The sequence below is a fragment of the Anas acuta genome, chromosome 12 (genome assembly GCF_963932015.1).
Source record: "Anas acuta chromosome 12, bAnaAcu1.1, whole genome shotgun sequence".
Lineage (NCBI taxonomy): Eukaryota > Metazoa > Chordata > Aves > Anseriformes > Anatidae > Anas > Anas acuta.
This window is the reverse complement of record NC_088990.1, coordinates 13,795,717-13,819,218: the sequence shown is the minus strand read 5'-3', so window position 1 is coordinate 13,819,218 and position 23,502 is coordinate 13,795,717. Positions and strand designations below refer to the sequence as shown.

At 42.1% G+C, this 23,502-nt stretch overlaps 2 protein-coding genes across 7 annotated transcripts in view; one reads left to right on the top strand and one right to left on the bottom strand.

The window, feature by feature from the left end:
* Positions 1–20,049, bottom strand: part of NRG4 (neuregulin 4) — a 46,713-nt gene extending 26,664 nt beyond the window's left edge. The window contains exon 1 of the mRNA XM_068695894.1: positions 19,801–20,049. The gene's annotated coding sequence lies outside the window, so the exon portion shown is untranslated. The remainder of the gene's footprint in view (positions 1–19,800) is intronic.
* The window catches only part of TMEM266 (transmembrane protein 266), a 77,742-nt gene that overhangs the window by 2,955 nt on the left and 51,285 nt on the right, over positions 1–23,502 (top strand). For 3 of the 6 annotated variants that reach the window (XM_068695866.1, XM_068695872.1, XM_068695868.1), the window contains exons 2-5: positions 15,296–15,469; positions 19,058–19,230; positions 21,161–21,261; positions 22,322–22,427. In XM_068695866.1, coding sequence (XP_068551967.1) covers positions 22,414–22,427 — 14 coding nt within the window. In that variant the 5' untranslated portion in view covers positions 15,296–15,469; positions 19,058–19,230; positions 21,161–21,261; positions 22,322–22,413. Of the gene's footprint in view, positions 1–12,728; positions 12,751–15,295; positions 15,470–19,057; positions 19,231–21,160; positions 21,262–22,321; positions 22,428–23,502 lie in introns of those variants that run through there. The other 3 variants (XM_068695869.1, XM_068695867.1, XM_068695871.1) reach the window with 3 other exon arrangements.

The window sequence follows — 23,502 nt, the reverse complement described above, 5'->3', positions numbered from 1 at the left end:
CCCTGTGTGCTTTGTTTGGTTCCGGAGGCTCATGCTGAAGGTGAACTGAAACCTTTTGCACTTTTTGTCTTAGGAGGTACAGTGGGAGCTAGGGCTGTGTGAAACGCAACCAAAGGTTTACTTCAGTCTGTTATATTTCAGTCCACCTGTTTGCTCAGGGTAGGATTTAGCTCAACAAGAGCTATGCATGAGGGTTTAAATCCTTAGTTATAAGGTCACAATGAGCTCTTGGTTAGATACCTGTAACCCTGTCAAAATCACTTTTTTCCTTGAGTGTAATAAAAGGCTGACTCCTGTAAACCCAAGTAGCAAGGGAAGCTTTAATGATTCTTGTCAGTACCTAAGCAATATAAAATACATCTGCTTATTTCCTTTTTATTCAAGACCATAATAACTTCAACATGAAGAGGTTGTCCCTCTGTCTCACTTTTGTTTCATCTTGTCTAGGGTCTAGTGTTTCTTTAACATCTTCCAGTTGGAAGCCTTGTGGCGAGTACTGCATCTTTCCCTGCATTGCGTAAATGCCTCGTGCACCTGTGGTGTTGTATGCTGATTAACACAATGTGTTAAAATGTATGTTCAAATGTTTTGATTGCAAAATCAGAGACCTGTAAGTCAGAAACTGTCTGATTTAGAGATGGAGAGACTTAGCTCTGCCTGTACACTGAATGAGCCAATGATTTGCGGAAACATAGCATGTGATTCTAGCGTTTAAAAAGATGACCAATGCAGACAGTGGTTGTCAGATGCTGTACTAAGTATGATGCTTCCTAATAGTCTGGAGTTTAACTTTCGACTCGAATAGCTGTCTTGCTAAGTTAGGTTCTAACATGGAACCTCTTTGTATTGCATAAAAAAAAAAAAAATTACGTAGAGGTATAACTTCCCTCCTTGACCTTAACGAATCCCGAAGTGAGATTTGAGTCTTCAGCAGTAGCTGCTAGTTCATGCAACTGCCTTATTCGGTGAGGTGGTTGTTCTGTGGGTGAGGAAGGACCTCTGGGGTCTGTGCTCTGTCTAGGGAAGCAATGGGTGAAGTCTGACCTGTCTTGTCTTCTCTCCTGCCTCTCGGTGTTCTTGCTTCAGCAAGCCCTAAGTGCTCCATGGCACTTATCTGCTGCTGTTGTGCCAGCAGTGCAGGCTGCCCAGCCATGGCGTACATGGAGCTTGTGGCCAGTGGATATTTTTTCTTAAGAGAAAAAAAAAAAGGCAAAGGAAAACCATTCAGTTGCATGGATTGCCATGAAACAGAGTATCTCTGCTGTCCCAGACAGCTTCAGAGGCTGCCTGCAAACAAGGCAAGTGGCAGAGTTTCTAAAAAAGTTGCAAGTCTTTGCAGTGGGAAGTGCTACATCTGAGACTTAAGTGTACCTACCAGCTTTTTCTGCTAAGAGAAAATGAAAATTCATATATAAAAAATAGCAAAGTACAAAGTTCATTGAAGTTGGTGTGATTTTGGCTGTTGATTTTAATGTTTTACCTTAAATACTTGTTCTCAAGTCTATCATATAATGTCTTATAAAAAAAATCCATAATTTGGACAACCAGTTCGTTTAGGTGATAGTGCAAATTAAAAAAAAATAATCTCTTCTTAAAGGGAACTAGAGAGCTCCTGTCTGTAATAATTAATGTCATCAAACAGCCACGATGTAAACAAGAGGTGTATGATGTCTCAGCTAGCGCACAGTCCACAACTTTTTTTTGTATATAATAGCTACCTGGATTTTATAACCTGTGTCTAGTAAGTTATCACATCCTTATCTGGAATGATAAAGCTAGCTTTGAAAGCCTCTTTTGAAAAGGAAAGTGAGATATGGGTCAAGGTGCACGTTAACTTGCACCAAAGGTCTTAAAAATAGAAAACAAAAAAAAAAAACAACTACCTTTTTCTTGCCTATATTTATTTTTTTGTCTATTACCAGCTGCCACCGTCAGCAATATTACTGTGTTTTTTTTTAAGAAGGACTTTCTGAGCAGGGAGCAGTAGTGTAACAAAATAGATGTGCTTAACTTTGAAAGGTGTTATTTTTAGGATTAGTTCAAAAGGGCAGGTACTCCTTGGAGATGTAATTTGGCTGAACTGACACCTCCCGCTGAAAGAGCAATGCGACAGTTAGGTAACATCGAGGTTTACCTAAAAGTTTTTGACACGATATCTCTGGGCAAGAAAACCTCAGAGCATGGTGCAGAGGGGGCGCAGCTTCTGAACCTCCCAGCTCTTGGTGGTGTGTTGGAAGAGGCCTCTGCAGCCGTGCCATGCTTGTCTGTGTTCCTTTCTCTTCCTGTTACCCTGGGGCCATGGTGATGAAGGTCCTTGCCCCGTGTCTGTACCGTGGTTGCCCTTAGGAGCGCAGCGATGCTGGGTATGGTGCAGGGGGGTCCCTGCCTAGCAAGGATCAGGCTGGAGACAAGAGCTGATCCCTAGCGGCCCCCTAAGGATTGCCCTCACTTCCCTGCAGGTCAGATCCCCAGGTACAAGGAATGGAAAAGTTTGCATGAGCTTCTGGGAGGAAAGCGTGTGCACGACTTAATGGGTGTACTGCAGTGGTATTTGTTTCCCCACTCTCCTTCCTTTTTTTTTCTGATCATATTTGCTCGCTTCACCTTTCAGCAAAGGAGAGCATATGGCCATGTGCTGTCCATCTGGTTGCCGCTTACTGTGAGGTCGTTATGCAGGCAAATTTGGCCCATCTGACATTTCTTACGGAGGTAAAACTGGTAACAGAGTGACAGCTGAAGCGTTTATTCTGAACTGTAAATGGGAATTAAGTAGGGAGCGAACACAAAGGGTGCTCTATGAACACTTCCAGGCTTCTGTCTTTAAAATTACTTGTGCTATGCTTGTATTTAAGGCAAAGACGGGCACTTTCATTGTGGTATGGACTGCTCAAGTAGAGATAAAAGACAAGTCCTGTCCCAGGGGGGTTTATAAGGTAACGTTGTGAATGGTGATAGATGTGTAGGAAAACCTTAGTTATGGAGGTAATACTCTACACACACCACTAAATATTCTGCTGACACTTTCCCATCCTAGCACAGGCTTGTAACACAGTATTTTTAAGTGCGTAACAGACACTAAATTCATACTGTAGTATGTATGAAATAAATTGCATTTAACTCTTCTGTATGGTTTGCTTCTTCAACCAATAGTGTTTTTTCCATGTAAGAACATGGAAAATCCTTTTTTTTTTTTATGCTGGAAACACTGATTATGAAACCAGAAAGCCGGTGGGAGAATCAGAAGCTAGTGATTTACCTGAAGCCATCTTGCTTGCTGCTTAGGTCAGGGATTCTCATATTTGGTAGTTACCTGCGGGTTCGTTATGTAAGAGTGCTTCAGCGCCCCTGCTGTGGTAGTGAAAGTGCTGGGGGGCTGCTAGGAATAGGTTGGGCTTGCGGGGTGGGGGGTGGAGAGTGGCTAGAGTTGAAGTTCACTTCATTCCTCAAGGTTTTTATTTTGTATTAAGCAAAAGCTCAGTCAAGTTTTTAACATGACACTGATATCTTTTGTTGTTGTTCTTTTTTTTTTTTTTTTCCTGCAAAAAAGGTTTTGCCCTGTACTTAAACATTCAATGGGAAGCTCACATGAAATTTTCAGAGAAAGTGTGAGTTTGAAACTCACATTTCAAACATAACATCACAGGAAATGTTTTTGAGCAGATGCTCTTTGTATTAATGTATTTTAAAGCAGAAGTTTAACCCTCAGTACCCAGTTGTGTAACTAGGCTGACCGTGGGAATACCGAGTGGTGTTTGGGAGCAGCAAGCACGGAGCGCTGGGAGTCCCGCTGCTGGGGTGCAGCCGCCTGCAGCGCTCACAGCACCGAGGGCGGGTGGCTCTGTGCTCCGGGGCTGTCACCGGCAGGGCCTGCCAGCTCACCGCTCAGCCGCACCGTGCGGTGTTGGGGTGGAATTAATCCTAACGGGAAGGGCTGAAGACCTCTGCTCTGTGAAATCTTCTCCGCTTCAAAAGGAGACACAGGAAAACCCAAAGGTTTGCTATTAGCCTCCAAAACGGAGCTTCAGAGACGGGGCGGTTTGTGTGGTGGTTGGGTTGTTTCAGCGCGGGATGTTGTATGACTTGCGGTGAAGTCTTGTGAAATACATTATTTAAGTACTCAGGAGCTTGCTGAAGGATAAGTCCCTGATGGATGTAATTGTGGCATGTTCATTTTCGTGGATATTTTCACCAAACTTGGCTCCCTGCTATTGACTTGTAATGTGACAAAGGGGGGAAAAATCTTTAGTAGTCTGCTTTTTGTGAGCATGAGAAAAACTGATAAGGCAATTTGTCTACGGTCCTAGAAGCAAGGATCAGGTCATCATAGTGACTTGCAAGACTAGCATTAGATGAGGGGTTTAGATGGTATTTAAAGACACTGGCCTTCTTGCATCTGCTGTTCTAACCCTAGAAACAAAAATAACTTGTGCTGGTATAATGAGACAGCTCCAGCTAAGCAGGAGTCTATTATTTCTCCTTTTGAAGTGCAGCTCTTCGGCTAGTGCCCAAGCTTCAGGTACTGCCAGACAGTAGAGGAGTTTTGATGTGCAAATGAAGGTATTTGAAATGCTGGGAAGGCCTGGAATGCAAGGCAGAGGATTCCCTCTACAGCAGCAGGAATAGGGGCTCAAAGACTTTACAACCCCTTTTGAGGGTATTGAATATTGAGCTACATACTGTCCAGTTTTAAGTTTTATTTCCTTACTTTTGCTTTTGATTAAAAACATTCTTTGGCAACTCACTTAGACTCCTTTGAAGTTTGGGACCTATGGAAAGAAACTTGGTCCGTCCCCCTTTGGAGGCTGGATGTTGCACCCAAACTGAATGTGCTGCTTGTTGGAAGATCAGATGGGCTTGTTGCTCCTGAAGAACTTCTAGCTGTGTAAGATAACTTTACTTCTGGGGGGAGGGAAGGTATTGCAGCCACAGTAGCTGATAACCTGTCAATCTGAATACGAAAGTGCTGGGTGCAATGAATAGCAAAGACTAACTGGTTATTTGCTTGCTTGATGCATTGAGAAATGCAGCCAGGTCTCAGAGTGACAAGGTGACTGTCATCAGCTAGTACCCAGTTGGAGTGTGCTGCGTTCCATGACGTACACCAGCTCATCTATTGAGAAATGGCCCACGGCCTCATCTAAAAGTACCGAGTAGCACTTTCACAGCCTTGAACTGTATTCGCTTACATTACTGTATTTCGCAGCCTTGAACTGTATTCGCTTACATTGTCAGCTGTGTGGGACAGGAGATTTCTGTCCAGGTACTGTCTAGTGTAAGTGAAATCCTTATCTTGATTACGATGCTACCATAACACAATGCAGGATGCTTTGTTGTAGACTGAAGGTAGGAAAGGGGAAATCCGGTGTTGAGGTCCCTGAATTACATAATGGAGAATCTGGTATTGCAGAAAACACAGGTGGTGACAGTGGTGTCTTCCTTCCCTAAAAGGAAGGACATCTCATCTTGAGGCTGTGTACTGCTTTTGTTTATGCAGTTTAACAAAGCAATTAGTGGGCTGAAATAGCCTGTGTTTTTTTTTTCTATGAGTTTCACTGGGTATGTAACGCATGCTGCATGAACAGCAATAGGCAGAAGAACATAATGTGTCTGAAACCTTTAATTACATGCAGTAGACAGCTCTGTCCAGATCAGGAGGCATCATATTATCAATAGCATATCAGCATTTAGAACTTTGCCAGTAGTTTGATTATGCCTTGAATAATTGGTTTGCATTAAACAGATAATGGCAATGTTTGCATTCCAAGCCTAGATTTGAAATATATAAAATATGCATATTTGATATGTTATCTGACTGGTGGAAGAACTAAATTGAGTTCTGTGAAAGTTTTTACAACACCAGAGGCTGCATATTTACTACCTTTGTCGCACTTCTACTTTCTGTGTGGTACCTGAAGTTCTGCAAGTGTCTAAGATGTTTTGTGGTTTATCAGATTTAATTTTGTTACGTGTGTTTGCCCGCAGCAACACTCAGGGCTGTACAGACTGTTTAATCTTCAGGGTGTTGTTTTTTCTTAATACAGTATGTTTAAAACTGTCTAGAAGCTTACCAAGCTGCCTGGGAGGAGAAAAAGGAGGAAAACAAAAACTTGTTCTCCTTCGTTATTTGATTAAGGCATGCAAGTGGAATTTTAGACAGAAGTAGTGAGTCTTTCTCAGTCACACACTATACCTTATTTTCCTTCTCTGTGGAAGAACAAGTAGCTCTACCTTACAAATAATTTAGATTTTAATGCTTTGAAGATTATAAAGTAAAATAGGAAACTGACTGCAGTGGCAATAGCTGATATTTCTTGCAAGTGTGTCAGAGCATGATCTAAAATAAGATCACAGGTTCATTGGGGCGTGTGAGTTCCTGACTGGAGTGAATTGTCAGCTTGGCAAAATCCCCAGGTGCTTCAGTAATCTGCTTTAGAGCACCTGGGGAACAGGTCTTGACGGACAAACCTCTTTCTATGGATTTCATTCTGCTTAAAAGCCAAGCATCTTTTTTTTTTTTTTTTTTCCTAAACTGGAGTTTAAAGAAAAAGCAATGTTGTGATAAAGCAATTGCTTTAAAGGACAACAGAAGCATTCAAACCTTCTCAAAGTAGTGGGAGCCCAGCGTGTTCAGTTAGCTGGCCGCATGTTCTGTATCTGTGACTGTTCAGCCTGCAAAAGATCAGTCTGCCTTGCAGTAGAGAAGCTGTATTTTCCAAGTGAGCTATATACCTATTTGAGCTGTGATCAGCACTCTCTGCCTTCCCTAAGGAGATGGCAGTGATTGAAGCATTTATCATACATAAAGGGATCTGTCTAGCTGCATATAGCTGCCAGAACACACATGAAAAATGGGTAGCAAGAGGGCAGTAACCCTCTTGTCTAAGTAAGATCTCAGTAACCCTTCAACCAACAAAACTGACAGTGAACTAAGGAAATCATTTCCTTGTGTGTGTGTTTTATTTTTATTTTTTTCACCTGAACCCCATACTTAACAGCATAGCCATAAGTGGGGCAGATCTGGCAGCACGTCTGTAAGGAATCTGCTAGCAAAATGCTGTCAGAAATGCTGGTCTAGCAGTCTGCTCATGGAGCCATTGGCCCGAGCAGTGACGAGATGAACCTCTCAGTTGAAACCAGTTCTTGTTCACTCCAGAAACTGAGTACGCAGCTAAAATGCTGTGGCTTGCTTTAAAAGTGGCTAATTGGAAATATTGTGGAAGTGATGGGCAAAAGTTTGAGTTAGTGGTGTTTAAATAGCAGCATTAGTAAGAGCAGAGAGTTGTCTGGGTTATTCAGGATTGAGAAAAGGACAGAATGTAACGCGTCTTCAGCTACTACCAAGCAGCTCTGTGACTGGAGCAGACATGAAGCCAAGGGCAAAAGTTGTCCTGAGGAGGGGAAAAATGAAGCAGAGTGAAGTGCTAGAGCAAGGGAAGACAATGAACATTTTTGAACTTGGCTTTAGTTTTCCCTTTGTGCCTTATAACTTGTAGCAAAGATGACAAATTCTCCTGACCTGGCAAAATTGACTGCTTTCTGGGAAATGCAGTAAAAGAGCGTCAGAGCCTCTCAGGAGATGCTTACGTGTTTGTGCTCTTACGACAAGTGTGCATCTTCACAAGGAAAGGAGAGAGAAAGGACCTGCTGGTAAAGATCATAGCTGGTGTACCACAGAGTGGGACGTGATCTTTTCCACTTCTCTCCTGTGGGCTGTGAAGCTACACGGTACGTCACTTCTAATGACTTCCCTCGTACCAGGCTAGGTATGCTCACACCCCAAAGGTCTGAAGTGTTGGGATTATTGTGGTCCAGCCCGGGAGCGTGGTATATAGCTACAGCACTGAGTCTGCGTGCTACACCCGGGTGCTTCCCTACTCTGCCGTGGCGTTTATCGGTGGCCATTGACAACTCCAGTGGCCAGTTGGGAATTTAATGCCCAAATGAAAGGAGGGAAGAGGATATGGATGTGTCCATAACTAGCTTCTGTGTGTCCCCTGTGTAAGGGGAGTGACAGTGTTGTGTCCAAGCTTAGGCTTTTTTCAGGTTGGTGCGAGTTTTGTGTTTGTTTTAGTGCATGGATAAATATATGTTTAAACCAGCTCTTGTATTTCCCCCCAAGGCACAGTTTTGCATTTTTATCGTCATTTATAACTGAACTGTTGGAAAAAAGCTTTCAGGCATGAATTTACAATAAATTAAGATCTAATAACACTGTTCACTTCAGCAGTCCATTCCCCTAGAAAATCCTGCAAGGTGTTTTCATTAAATAATTGGGTAAGACTTCCTGCTCTTTCCCAGTTTTACACAAGTTTCAGCACCATATCTATGGAAAAAATGCATAGGTCAGGTTAGGAAAATCGTGGAATTAGGTTAGGAAATGCTGTGGAATTTTGTTATTATCATGAATGTGTGCATGGCATGGCCAGGTGAGCCCCAAGCCCACAGCTTTCATGTGTTCAGAGCTTTCCTTAAGGTTACCCTGCTGCAGCAGTGCAAGTTGATTCACATTGTATACCAATTTGTCTCTGGGACAACTACTTCTCCCACTGATTTGTTGTGACGTTTTTATGCTAACTCCGGCAAAAGGAGAACATTTAAGGAGAAATATTTTTAATTGTAGATGTAATTTTCCACTTTTGGATGCGAAGTGATGTAGAGGAGGGGGGAACAACATGCTGTGACCAGTCACCTCTGTCTGCTTTCAGTAGAGCACAGTTTGAGAACATCTGGACTGTAAAATGCACCTCTTGAACTTTCATTGATCAGTTCCTTGGGCTCTCAGCCATAATGTGTATTTTTAGATACTTGCAGTAAATCTTCTTGCCTGCTAAAGAGTGCCAAATCCATAGTTCCAGTCAGCTGCTGTTCTTCTGCATGGGAAGTATGGAAAAAAGGTTCCTGGTTTAAATAGTTAACCTGCTGCAACGCTGCAGGCTGCAGTTTGTGCAGCTCTGCCTGGCTTGGCTTTAAACTGGCCAGCTTGGCGACTGGTGTCAAAGTCCAGCTGCAGCCGTGCTGGCTCAGCATGACCTGCTCTGATCTCTCTTTCTCTGATCCTAGGAGAAAAACTATTCGCCTGGACACAGTAAAACAATCTCTTTCATCGGCAAAACCATCTTATCTAAGAGCAGAGAAGGAAAAAACGCATGGGGCTTTTTCATTTTCATGGTTTATGCTTTACCCTTCCCTTTTACAAGAACAAAGATGCATAGTAATGTAATGGGAAGTGAATGGGTTGAGCCCTTATCCAGGTAAAAGCTTGATGCATGCTGCAGTTACGTGTCACACTATAGCAGAAGTATTCACTGGGACTTTAGAAATGGGACACGCTCTTTTTGAAAGGAGAAATTAGTTCTGCCCTATAAATGTGTGCTCTGTCTGCCATCTGCAGCAGTACACGAGCTAGTGGTAAAATGCTCTAAAAGCATACAGCCAGCCTCAAAAGGTCTAAACTCTCTGATTGTCTTGGTCCCGTAGGAGCCAGAAGTTCTCTGCTCTTGGATGAGGGTGCCCTGTGTCTTGGTCTGCCTGCACTCAGCAGACAAGTTTATTTTAGTCCTTTGGTTGCTGCCTTTCGCTTCTGTGAGTAGTCTCCAAAGCTCATTACATTTAGTTTGCACACCTATCTCTTTTGTGCTTAGTAGGAAAGGAGTTTCTGTATTACCAGCTGTTAAAGAAGGGTAATGTGCACTAAAAAAACATCCTTGTTAACAGGACTTTTTTTAATTCTCGCTTTTGATTCAAGACAAGTCTTACTGTCTCAAAGCGTACCCCATTTCTCATGCTATTTGTCCTTCAATTTTTCCTAAAAGTATCACAGAGTATCTAAAATAACTTGTATTTATAAGCTATTGAGCTTGCTCAAAACTGCTCTTACTGCTTCAAACATTGTCTCAGGTTAAGCACTTTGGAGCAGGGCTTATGTTACTTGAAAAAACCCTATCAAGTGCCTGCTGCATCTCTAAATAGTGTATGAATAGTAAACTTGTGGGCCAACTCCTTCTTGCCCTGGCAGACTGATCACTTCTAGGATCCTAAAAATCAAAGAATTTGGTTTGTCAGCTTTTTCTCTCTCCTCTCCTGCTCTTGTAGTGGATGCCTTTGTCAGCTTGCCCTGAGAAGAGAAGCGTTCTGTTCTCAGGGCAAGCTGAGAACAGAAAAGCTCTCTATCCGAAAGCTCTCTATCCTGAATTTGTCAGTTGTAAGCTCTTAGCAGGTCATGAACTATCAATTGTTAACCTCCTATGTTTGAAATAGTATATTGAGAGTGAGCACCATAACACAAGGGAGAACAGGTTTGTTAAGGAGCAGTGCCTTAGGGTGATGAAGAGGAGAAATGATCACAGGATCCTGCCTCTTTAACCCCCTTTGCTGGTCTTTGCAGCCAACAGTTTGTCTCATTTCTGCTGCTCGTTTTACAGGTCAAGTGCAGTAAATGTCTGACCTGAGGCTACTGTAGTCTGAATTCCTTGCAGATATACTGGTTTTGTTGGAGAAGTTGTATTGGTTTTGCAGTGTTTTATATTGCTCATTCAGACAAGATTTAAAACAATTACTTTGATTTGTGGGAGATTGTATGGAGTTGTAGGTATTTAAAAACAAAACCAAACCAACAGCCTGTGCTAATAACACTGGGGGCTTTGTTTTCTGTTGGGAAGTGGCATCTTTCAGCTACTGAGAACCAGACCCCAAGTCAGAAACATGAATTCTGACCTCTCTGGCACCATTTTCTATGCGGTCTTGGACTTGGGTTTTAGTTAGGGAGTATGTATTCATTGCACTTAGATTTTGGGGAAGGTGCTAGTGCATCTTTGTCTGGAGATATCTGACTCAGCAATTGGTGACTGGCTTGAGAGTCAATGCAGTGCTGGTGTTAAAATACTTCTCAAGAATGTCCAGCAGGCTGGCCAGTTCTTTGTGCTCTTTGTCTGGAAGCGAATGCAGCTGTAACTTGCTGTCATCCCTTTGGGTGCATTTTTCTGAGTTTCCTACCTCTTAATGATGCTCTCCTGATGAAGTTTCTTCTTAGTTTTTCCTAAAGAGGAATTGATAAATCTTGGAAATCTGTTTGCAGCTGTAACAGACATCGCTTGGTTCCAAGCAGGAGGACAAGGTGTTGGATTTAAGAGCAAGGATTTTTAACTCGGCATTTTTTCAGTGTCTGAGGGCTTGCATTGCAACGTGGCTCCTTTGCCTGGAAACATCCTTGTATCTGATCAGTGAGTTAGAAACTCCTTTTGGATATGGGCTGCGGATTGTGAAGCACCAAGTAAGGCAGTGCCAAAACAGAGCTGTGGGGGCTGCTGCGTTGGGTCACGGAGCAGGGGCCAAAGCTTCCCTGCCAGGGCAGTGCTGCGAGGGGCAGTGCCCTTGGCTTGCTCTGGTGGGTGCTTGGGAAACAGCCTGGTGTGCTGCAGGATGAAGGGAGCTCTCCTGTGGAGCAGCGTGGTTGGATGGTCCTGTTTTCTTTCTCATCTTGTTTTAAGGAAAATTAGTGAGGGAACAAGCTCTTTGGAATGCGTCTGCTTTACTGATTTCCTGTCTGAACTCTGGGGTAGCAGTCTGTTGCACAAATGTGCAAACATTGTATTACATTCCCCCAGCAGCCTGTGAAGTCAGTGTTCACAGAAAACTGTTGTATCACTGTTAATAAATGTTTGTTACAAATACTGAATACACAGGAAAAAGCAACTGTGCTCTGATTCAGAGTTAGTGCCGGGTATTTTAAATGGCACTTTTCTCAGCTAGTTATCTCCCTAACGCTTTGGGCTATCAAGAAACTATTAGTTCTGTGTTTAAAGAGCAGCCTAGGAAATAACGTGTGTGCCTTTTAATTGAAAGTATATGAGGCTTTACGTGCTGTTTGTTTCTTCCAATTTCTGCTATGTCTTGGTAAGTATTTGGTAGAACAATTACACAAAAGCTGACGTTTGGAATTGGCAGAGAAGCTGCAGCCAGGTGCTTGTCTACGCAATGCTTCCTGTGCTTTTGTGCTACATCTTCAGGGACAGCAGAAGCCTCCCTGGGCTGTGCAGCACCTCTGGGGTTCTCGGTGCCACGTCAGGCAGACCATTTGATGAGGTGAGGGTCTTATGTCTGCATGACGAAGGAAGTCTTGCTACCCTTGCACTGCAGTTACTTTTTGCTGCAGGGCAGTGTGTGCTTCCCATCCTGGTTCCAGGGCCGGGGAAAGGTTTGTTCTCTTCCCTGTGCAGCTCCCTAGGCACCCTCCAAACATACTCCAGCCACACCTCCTCTGTGGTGTTATCTTCCAGAGCTCAATTAAAAGTGAGGGGGGAAGGTACACGCTTGGTCACTAAACGGGGAAATGACGGGTTAACACGGCTGTCCTGGAAGGGCTGCTTGCTTCGGGCTGTAAGCAGGTCTGTCAGGGTTGAGCCTGCTTCAGCTGGGGCCGGGTCCCCCACCACCAGTAATTTGTGGCAGAAACCCAGCTGCTGGCGTGTCGTAAGTGCATGCCATTGCCTGCTGAGGGAGCCAGGGTTATGCACGTGAGTGTGTTGGCTTCATGCTCTGATAAGGCCATCCAGTCCTGTGTTTTGGGCTCCACGTGGCCAGGTGAGGATTCTCCCAGCCACGAGCAGTACAACGGAGGTGACCACACACACTGTGAGAAATAGCTGACTTTTTTCTGAAGTATGAGGCAGGACATGAGATCAGGATTGTCAGCTGTCTCATCTAGCAAAATGAGGTTTAACCTGCATGCATCAACGGGACAAAATACTACAGGTATCTGTAGTCGAAACAGTTGGGCTTTTTGTTGCCCGAAGCCAAGCTACAAGGCGTAGCTTTGTGCCTGGGGGAAGAGCAATGTATTTCACAGTAACAGGCTGGCTGGTACATGCTTGCTTTTAAGATGCACAGTGAAGCCGTAAATTCATGTAAAGTTATTGTGCTTTGTCTGAAAGGCTGCCTCTAATATTTATCATGAATGACACAACCTAGCTACTTCTCAAAAGTGTATTTGTAGTGTGGTTGGTTCTTGCAGCAAAATCCTTAGTCCCAGGTGCTGGCTATGACTTGTCCAATGGTGTGACCAGACTTAGTACCCGTCTAATGGAGTTCCTCTTGCTCATGTACTGCTGACTGTGAGATGGAATTGGTCAGAGGAACTTTTTTCTCCGTCTCCTTGCATATGAACATAATATTTACTGGCCTCACAGAGCCTGTATTGGTAAGATGAATTGAGATCCTTAGCTCCAAGAAAAATAAGTGCCAAAAACTTCTCAGATGCTTCTTCTGTTTTTACTCTGTTCTGATTGTAGCATTCTGAATCTTTTGTATTTTGGGTGACGTTGGCTTCTCTGGAGAACTAGAGAACAGTTCTAACAGTTCCTAAAGGACTTTCAGAATCTGTGCCTAGGATGCTAGACAAAAAATAGTTTTCCTGAGGAAGGCTGAAGTCTAATGGCTAATTAATGGCTAACACGTTAATCTAAAGGTATGAACAGATACTGAAGCTTGTGTTTATTACAAAGTTCACATGTAAGTAAGATGAACTACAGGTATTGTGGGTGCAAATTAAAATGTAATGAGTTCTGATCATTTTCATGGCAAACATGGGGCAGCCCTAGGACATTTGCATGCCTAAAACCCAATCCCTAAGACAGCCTGACAGTGTCATTCCCCTGAGCTGAGGCACTTTCTTTAGAGGGACCTCTCAAAGCAGGGAGACTTTTTGTGTTCCTCTGTCTTGAGTTAAAAAATCCTGTGTGAAATTTCTGCTCTGCTCAAGTCAATTGGTATTTTACTGTTACATTCAAGTGGGCTTGTATTTTTACCTCAGACACCATTGGCAGACTGCAAAAAGTGAAGTTCGTGTGTGATTAACTCTAAGCTAATGAGAGAAGGCAGATTTCTTTATAGCACTAAAATTATTCACACTAACATGGTGAAAAGGGTGTGTATTTTTCCTTAGCTGTTCTAAAGAGTGGCTGGACTTATCTTGCTTGGATTGAAAACAAAAGAAAAAAATAACACATGGCTGTGTCTTGGAAACAAAGACATGGCTGCAGGTCTCTGGTTAGTGACTCTTCACTGCAGTTCTGGGGAGTTAAGGGGGAAAAATAAAAATAAATAAATAAATAAAAAAGCTTGAAACCAAATCCAAGAGCTGATTCCTGACAGACACCAGCAAACCAAGCTTCTTTGAGACGGAATTGCTCCTTGATTTGCTTCTATTAATAACACAGCTGACTTCAAATGACTCAGGTAGGTTAATGTTACACATTTGAAATTCAGGAATAAATTGTTGCCGTGAAATAAATATCAGCCCAGCTCTGTTTGCTTGGGTTTGAAATCTTTATATTCTTAACTAAAATCTACTTTAGATTTCTTTTTTCCCCGTTTGAGAACCAGAACTTGTGACCCAAAATATTGAGGGGGAGGAGGTGCCAGACTGCCTTTGTCATAAAGTTGATGCAAGTTGCCTTCTACCCATGTGTTAGCTTAGCCCAGAGCTGTTTCGTTTCCAAGACTGGAGAAAAACAGATGCTTTCAGTCTAGTGGTGCTGTTAATGCCAGGCTGATGTCTATCAACATGTGCAGAGGCACATAGCAAACGCCAAGCTTTCCAGCTCTGAGCCCAGAAGCAGCATCAACAGCATCAGGCCTGAGCTATTTATCTGAGTCCATGGTCAGCGTCTGTATCATCGTACTGGGCTGTATAGAGGTCATCTCACTAGAAGCCCCATCTGGTCTAAGTGGTGCTGCTTGGTAAGTGTAGGTATACCTTCACTTTTTCCTCAAATAGAAGTGCTTTTTCTAGCAGTTAGAGGTGTGAGCAGAGCAGGGGGTGTTGAGATGTGCAGTAAAACAGTGCAAGCTGACAGCCTTATGCCTAATGCTTGTATGTGAGACACCAAGCATTCTTTTGTGGTTTCACTTATTAAACAGACCCAAACCTTCAAAGACTAGATTAATCTGTAAATGGGCCTTTTGAATACATGGTTGATCTCTCCTTCGTTCTCTGGACTTGAGAGTCCGTTAGTGTGGTTTGTTTTCCTCCTTTCACTTTAACCACACCGGGAAGCTACAGAGGAACAATGTTGGGGAAACTAATTTACTGCAGGTAAATGGGGATGATGTGTAATGAGGTGGGGTAAATAGCAAGCTTGGAGAGTTAATCCAGAGTTAGAGGCCAAATGAGTACTCTCCGTACTAAATGTGCGCGTGTCCCTTGTTAAGGAGCTAACTTTCTGTTTGGGTGGCCTTGGGAGCTGCTCAGTTCTTCCAGAATTTTGAGATTCCTCATAACTCTTGTTATTTGCCGTAGGTTGTTAAAACTCAGCAAGAAGAAGGCCTAGAGAGGTACCTTTTCTTCGTCCCCTGATGTCTTCAGATTTAGCTACGTTGTGAATTGCTGAAGTACCTGCTGGCTGTTGTGCTTTTCCTGGAAAATGTTGGTAGTGCCTCAGAACAACTGATTGCAGCTGCGACAGCAGCACTGGTATGTACTGTACAGTAATGTGAATTGGAAGGGCAGCATGGGCACGGGCTGGGATGCTTGTATGTCACAGAAGCCTGTCTGTAGGTAGGCCTGCTGCGTGGCTCCCTTCCCCAGTTCCTCAGTGAAGAGGCAGCAGAGGGAAGGATTATAGGAGGAGTCCCTCCATAACCATCCCAAGCAGAGCAGCTCCTCCAATTTCTCTCTGTCTGAAAGTACCACGTGCTGCAAATCTGCAGGTGCCTTGGAAGAGAGGGGGCTGGACTGGGCTATCCTGGGAGTTTGTATTGGCTTAGTCCTCCTCTGATGGGTTTTAATTTGTCCTGAGGTCCAAGTTTGCAGTACTGAAAGCTCCAGATTCAAACAGTGCTCATACTGTGTTGTGGAGAGATTATGCTTGTGCAGAAAATTATTTTTTCTCTTCTTTTGCCTGTCTAAACTTCTCTAGGAATTATGAACTATACTTACAAATAACAAGACAGTTTTTAGTTACATGATTACATGTCTTCCCACCCCCCAGCATTCTGCTTAATTTCAGCATACAGGATGATCCCACAAGGGGATGGAATTATAGCTGCATGAGCAAGTTCCAGTCTGCCACTTCCTAATTTCTGGATGCCTGATTATTTTTTTTTTTCCAATAAAAATACCTTCCCTGTGATGGAGGTTCTTTTTTTTTTTAGTGATGTATTAAAAAACTTGACTGTAGATCACTATGACAAAGAGAAAAGTTTAATGTCCCATTTTTTTCCTTGAAATAAAAAGCTCTATCTTTTGTACCTCTCTCCTCTTCTGGATATTGTATAGGAATATTGAAGCTACAAATAGAGTTGGGTATCTGCAACTGTTAAAATAATATGAATCAAATGTAGTTGGTTTGTTGAGCAAATTATTTTGCTGTTTGTTTTCTGTGAGATTTCTGCATTCATAACCTACTAATAAATTTAATATATTTTTTTAAAAAATAAAGGACACGTTAAGTGTCCATATCTAGAGCCATATAAACAAATAATTCCTTAATGTTGGGTAACTGAAAGTGGATTTGAAATTTGTTTTCAACCCATTTGTTGGGTAAATGAAAGTGGAGGGGCAGTTCAGTCAATCTTGTTTTTTTAATCATGATGAATCTCTTAAATTTTGTTCAACCTGGAGTGACGAAAGGAAGTATTGCTACCTCTTCTGCAGGAGTTTTTCAGGGTTTCCCTGTCAGAAGAGCAGGCTGCTGGATTTCTGAAGGAAACACCGACATACATGACCATTAAAATTTTCTAAACGCAAATGCACGGAGCTGGTGAACATTCACCCAGATGTTGAACTGAAAACACGCCATAATTGCCAGGTTGTGATCCCAGGGAGCCTAGTTTCAATCTGTAAACAATGTAAGTTACTGGTATAGATAAGTGATGAAATAGAATTTGTGCCAATCTTCAAGGTGATAGCAGTGGTGTTAATCACAAAATCCCACGTGGCTAGGCTGATTCACAATTAGCTACCCCTGAATTACACTTCCCCTTTCTCTTTGAAAGCTCCTAAGGGTAGCATTGGGTTAGGTATTTCCCCTAGCCCTATTCAAAGTTATTTGCACCTTTCTGGATAGCTCTGTTGCTTCCTTAAGATTGTCTGACAGGAACTTTAATAGCCATAAATTCCATGTAAATACTAGATGTATAAGAAATTTATAGACTAAACTAACATAACTTACTTTGCACAAACTAAACAATTCCATTTCCTCATGTGTACTAGATTCAATGTAAAAGCTTTAACGTCACACACACACACAAATCCAACAAAACACAAGAAGAAAAAGCCCTAAAGAGAGGGCTGCTTTTCATTTCCCCCTTTGTAAATCTGTTAAGCATTTCCAGGTCGGATGCTTATTCCATTTTAATATCACCAACTGCGAGAGCTTGGCACGTTATCTTAGGTTTAAGTCTTTCTGAATTAAGCTGCTTCAAGTATTTCTCCACCATGCCATTTGTTCCCGTGGCTGTGCCCACGCACCACTGCCCTACCCCCCTTTTGCTGACACAGCTATTTTCGGAGCTGTAGTGTGACCTGCACCAGGGAAGCAATCCTGCTTCAAGAAAAGTACAGAAATTAAAAAAAAAAAAAAAAAAAATCAGCTGCTGTTGTCGATTAAAGTGCCATATTTTCCTGATCACGCTCACAGTAATGGTCTATGTGCATGGTTGGGGCAGGGAAAGAGGGCGAGACAGAGGCTGTAGAAGAATGCCTAAAGCCTGTTACTGCCCCAACAGCAGCGTTGTGGCCACGTGCGGCCTGTTGCATGTACTTTGCCTGCATCTGGTGAGCCTGTTCACCTCTAAGCTTCTGTTAGGGGGCTGTGTGGAAGAACCTTCAGTTAGAAGAACAGGTCAGAATCTGGCTGCCTAGATACTTGTCAGTATAGAAACTCAGGTGGCTCTTTCCGTGTGTTTCATGCAAGAGCTCACAGCATCATGATGATAACCCGGGGAGAGTGGGAGCAAATACAACAAATACTGTGAGACGTGTTGTCTTGACTTCAGCTCAGCTAAAGAAGATACAAGCTAGCAGGGACTCTGGTATAAAAAGCTTAAATTAAGCCATCTTCTTCCATCTTCCTCTTCCCTGTATCTGACTTTTTGTTTTGTTTTAATTCAGGCTTTTTTGTGCCCCATTGTGGCACATTTTGTGAGACTGTCTAAAGCAGTGCTAAAAGATTTTAATGCAGATGTGGAATATAGATTTTTTTTGAAGTTACTTTTTTAAAAAGCTTTGTACTTAAAGCATGCACCATCTTACACATACAGTGGTTCTACGTACACTTTCCCAGCTGTTCTGTATGTTGCATTGTTTCAGCTGACCTCCATCTGCTTATTAGCAAGCTATGGCTAAGGTGTGGTGACTGACAGCGGAAGGTTGTTTTAAACATTAACAAATTAACTCAGACAGGATGGATCTGTGCTGGGCAAGGGCAGCAGCATCAACCTTTGCTCATGCTCTATAGCACATGACACTGCTTTTCATCCTGCGTGATTCTGAGCATAACCTGTGAACTGTGAAGCAGCTGTGTGCCTGTGCCCCCACACAGGAAGGGGTAAAAGAAATCATAATTAAACAGAAAGTAGATTACAAATGTCTTGGAGACACCAGTGTGTGTGTGTGATATCTGTGCAAGGAACAGAGAAAACCTGAAGGGATTGAGAGGCAAATAAAGCATTTCTAAACACTTCAGAGGCCTTGCTTCAAAAAGAGCTCAGTGAATTGGGTGCAACTTGCTTCGCTTACTGCAGACGGGTGAAGAGCTGAGTCAGCTCTGCCGAGATCTGAACTGTGAACTTAGGTGTTTTAAGCTAGGCTATGAGCCTACAAGCTTGACTCTGCACAGAAAACCAGGTGCAGAAATATGCTTCCCTTCAGACTACGCTGTCTTCTCGGTACATGCAAGCTGGTGCCTTAGTCATTCAGTCCAGTGAATATTTCTGGGTTTTACAACAGTTCAAAGCTTGCACACGAAACATTTGGGGGCAATTCTTTCCTTTGTGTTGTATCACCTCTTAAAATCAATTATAATTCTGTTTAACTTGGGAAACCGTGCTCCTTCCACAGCCATTTCTCCTTGAAAATACTTGAGCTGCAGAACAAATAGAACTGCTGAACTCCCACAAAACGGGCATCGCTCGTACTCACGTGGCAGCTCAGCCAGTACCATGTGCTGTCTGGTTTCAGTTCCAAGAGACAGAAAAAAAAGGCACCCTGAAACTGCTAACTGATGCCCTCAGGTGAGACCACGGCAATTTTTGCCTCCTGAGCAGTGACTGGGCTAGGTGCAGATAGGGCAGTACAGGGAAGTTTCCACTCAGGTGGTGGATGGAAGCCCCAAAGGTTGCCTGCCTTCTGCCCCTGTTCGTCGCTGCTGGCAGGCAGGAGACCCACCTCATTGCCCTTTGCCTACTCTATATCCTAGAGGAAGGCAAGCGAGAGATTAAGTACAGGGAAACGAATTCTCTCTGCTGTGCCTTGTTGCCTTTAAACACCGCTCAGTTGCACAGAAATTTCCTGTAGAACTTGGAAATGTTTTACATTGCTTTAATGAAGCTTTGTACGTAGCGGCTAGGTGGGCTGGAGTGGATAGAAAGATGAAGTTTCTGCAAATAGCAATACGTGCTTGTGTATAGCCTAGAAAAAAGCATGAATCCTCCTAATCCCTTTAGGATATAGATACAACCTATTACATCCATTTTGAAGGTTTCTATTGTGCTGTTGTCTTACTGGGGTCACCATTAACCACTCGTCTTTTCAGTTCATTAAATCAGCTAACACATTAGTCATCTGCATTAGAAATTACTCACTTTTGCCACTTTTTCTCTCAGGAAGGCTCCACTGAGTCCTTTGGAGACTTGACTCCCTTTTCTCCTTCCCCGTTTCTTTCCACGTTTCTCCCCTCAGCTTTGCAAGTGCCTTATGGCATGGTAGCGATCCCTTTGGCGAGGGTGCCTTGGACTCTGCTCCCTGGGGAGCCCTCAGAGTTATCGGAGGGTTCCCAGCCGTGAGTTGCTCCTTTGCTCCTGGTGGTCAGCAGATGTTTCCTGCAGAGCTGCCAGCTCCAGGAGGAGGGGGCAGGTCTGGCTTACTGGTGCTGCTACTGGTCGGATCTGGTTGAGCGAGGAAACTAAGTTCTGCTTGAATGAGAATGTATTTCTAGCTTTAAAAAAAAAACCAACGCATACATTGCATGTTCAGGTCATGTTAAGGATTTGCAGTGTTGCTGGCCCCCCTGTTATGACTTAAGTTCCCTAAAAATATTGAGATTTATTTAAAATAATAATTTTAAAAATCTAGCTGTTGTGTTTTTAGTCTTCCTGTTTGTCAAAGCTCCTTTGGGAGAGAAGTGGTGTGAATATTAGCACTCTCCCAGATAGATGGTGAGTTTTCATCTCTGTGAAAAAATTCCCATCTCCACATCTGTCTGCTTGTCCTTGGAGTTCAGTTTCAATCAGTTTTAGTGCCATTTCCTAAATCAGATGCATCCCATGTGCCTTTTATTCTCAAGGCTTGCAAACAGGAGTGCAGTAAGATTTCCAATTTCTGTTTCAGTCTCACAGGACAGGTGCAGGGTGCCATGTCCTTTACCATTGTCCTAGGCTGACTGCTTGAGCAATAGGTTTGGGTAAAGCGCTTAATTAAAAGTAGTTTTGTTCTATTTTGTTTTTGAAAAGAGTTGTGAAGTTTCAAAACAAGGCTGATGGTGACATTTTGGTTTTGTTGTGTGCCAGTAGGTGTAACAGTTGCTGTTACACAACTGTCACGGGCACAAATTCACCGTATTCCTTCAGCGTGTGATTTAAATAACATTTAATTTTAAGAAATTATTTTAGTGGTTTGCTGCCTTGGGGATATAATGAATGAAATAATTCAAGGATCGACAGTACAAGGAAACAGACTCCCATTGATACCAAATGGATGTTGAATTAAAGCTGTACTGTATCAGATAAGGTTTATCTGAAACAAGGTGGGTTGTTGCTCTGACTTTACAAGCATTGAAAGCGTATAGATAAGTGGAGTGTGTGCGTTTTTCTGGAACGTGTATGTTTTCTGTTTTAAAGTCAGTTGTGTTTCTTTTCTTCATATGAATAATTAAATGTTTTTGGCTGCCTTATCTACATGAGGAGGATGATCACAGTCTAGACCCTTTCTTTTCTGTATACCCAGGCACGTTATCTGGAAAATTTGAGAATGGATTGACTATATTTTACATTATTGCAAGTTTACAGGACATGAAGTAAAGCCTTGGAAATGACACTACAAATGATGTAAGTTCAGTTTTATTATTTGGTATCAAATGATTACCAAGGATTATACTTCTGTTATATTTATGTTTCCATTGTAAATACTCAACTGATACTAACAGTTCAGCCTGTTAATGACTCTATGTATAAAGTTCAATATAAAAAGTATTTTCTATCATCATGGAAATAGTTTGGTGTTATTGTCAGTAATATGCTAATTTACCAACTGCTGTTTCTGTTAAAGTACAGTAAGAATATCTTTTTGTATTTTAGTTACTGATTTTAATTATTTACCTTATAACCCTGACAGTAGCTTTACAAAATCTCTCATGATATCATTTTCTATGAATTTCTATTTTTTATATGGTATCCTTTAGATTATATTTTCCATCTACTAAAACCTATTGTATCAGTAGGTTTTATTCTCACGAGCTTCTTGTTTTCCATTCTGGTTCCCTTTGGTCTAGGTACAACACAAACGGAGATTTTGCCATAGGTAAATCTGGTACATTTTCCAAATGTGTTAGTGGGCTTAGTTGGTTAGTTGTTTGAATTATCATCTTGATAACAGCCTATCTAAACTATTTGACAATGTGAACTAATTTTTAAAAGACACTCGCCAAAGTGTCAGAAGAAGTCAGGAACACGGTTCCAATTAGAAAATGGAGAACAAAACTTTGTAGACAAAGCTAACGTTCATCTCTATTCAGTATATTAATTTGTAATTGAAAATTGTAATTGTAAATTGTCCTTTGGCTTCCAGGAGCATTTGTGCTCCTAAGGCCCTGAGCTTTGTTTGAAAATCCCACCACCTCATTATTTCTCTGAACAGTCTAGAAACTTAAAGCAAGGTACATGTTGTTATGGAGGTTTATATGTGAGCAGGTGTCTATGTGTGTACATAAATGCAATGTAGCTTTACCCCTTCCATAAAGTAGAGGAGTTTACCTGAATAAGAACACCTAGAAAAAGAATCACAGGGGAAATAAAATAGGCAAACTCACAACATGACCAAAAAAGTCAATGCAGCCCTTTGGAGTTCTTCTGTGTTCTAGATTTTTAGACTTTGTTTTGCCTCTTGCAGAAAGCTCATCTTAGAAGGCTAGAACTTCTGTGCAAAAGAGCTGGAATCAGTTAAATACTGTAACCACTGCTGATTGGGTTGCATCCTCCAACATGACCAGTCCTCAGTAAGTGCCATATAAGGATAGTTACAGCTTATTTTAAATACACCGTAACAATTCCTACCTGCAGGAGAATGTTGTTGTGACATTGAGAGAGTTCCATCAGTATTACTGGGAAAGAAAGTTGCTACTTTGAGAAGGAATAGTAGGATTTGGTCGGTTATCTGAAGAGTGTGAATTAGCAGAAATAGCATGAATGCAGTGAGTGTTTTGGCTGTGTTACTGAGAGACAGTAGCTGAAAACTACTTTGTCATGTCTACGTCAGGCCCATTACTTTTTTCCTTTCCTTTCACCACAATTCTTGCAAAGCTGCTTGCCAACACTAGTCTGTTGGCATATTTGTTTTGCTTTTCGGTCACATCAGACTCTGTCTACCATGTAGTCTGTTTAAGAAATACAAATGTAAATACTTTTGGGAGGGGAAGGCTGCACTAATCCATTTTCCTTTTTCCTTTATTATACTGGAAATTTGATTGCTCTGCGGATGTCCATGCAAAACTGAACCAGCTTATTTTGGACTTGTAAACATAAAGGTCCACAGGATGGCACTAAAGGTGAAAATCAAAGAAATAACATTATTTCTAGAATTGGCTCCTCCCTCTGGGCTTCCAATTCCTGTTTGTTAACAGACAAATACAATTCTATTGGAAATTCCAAGAATCTCATTACTTTCAATCATTAGCTGGGCAAAAAATAAACTAAAACCAGCCTTTAGGTTGTTTAAATGGTAGTGCCTCCCTTCATTTCGGCTTTCTGACATAGTATGACACAGTCACAGCCTTCCTCTCACAAATACTTGAGTTACAACAGCATTTTCAGTTTTTTCAAATAACTTTCTTGTGTAATGCTGGTAGTGATTAGCTCCTTTAAATTTAGGAATGTTTTCCATCCAAAAGGGTTAGTTTAATGGTTAGGCTCTGAGCAATGGGGTTTTTGTCTCTCTTTTGCTTAAAATTTTAGTTCCTTCAACTGCATCTTCAGACTTACAACATACATGAGTTAAGAACTCTTCTAAATTATTCATTTTTCTGGAAAAATGAACTGTTATTCAGGGTGCTTTAATAGCTGGAAGATTTTAAT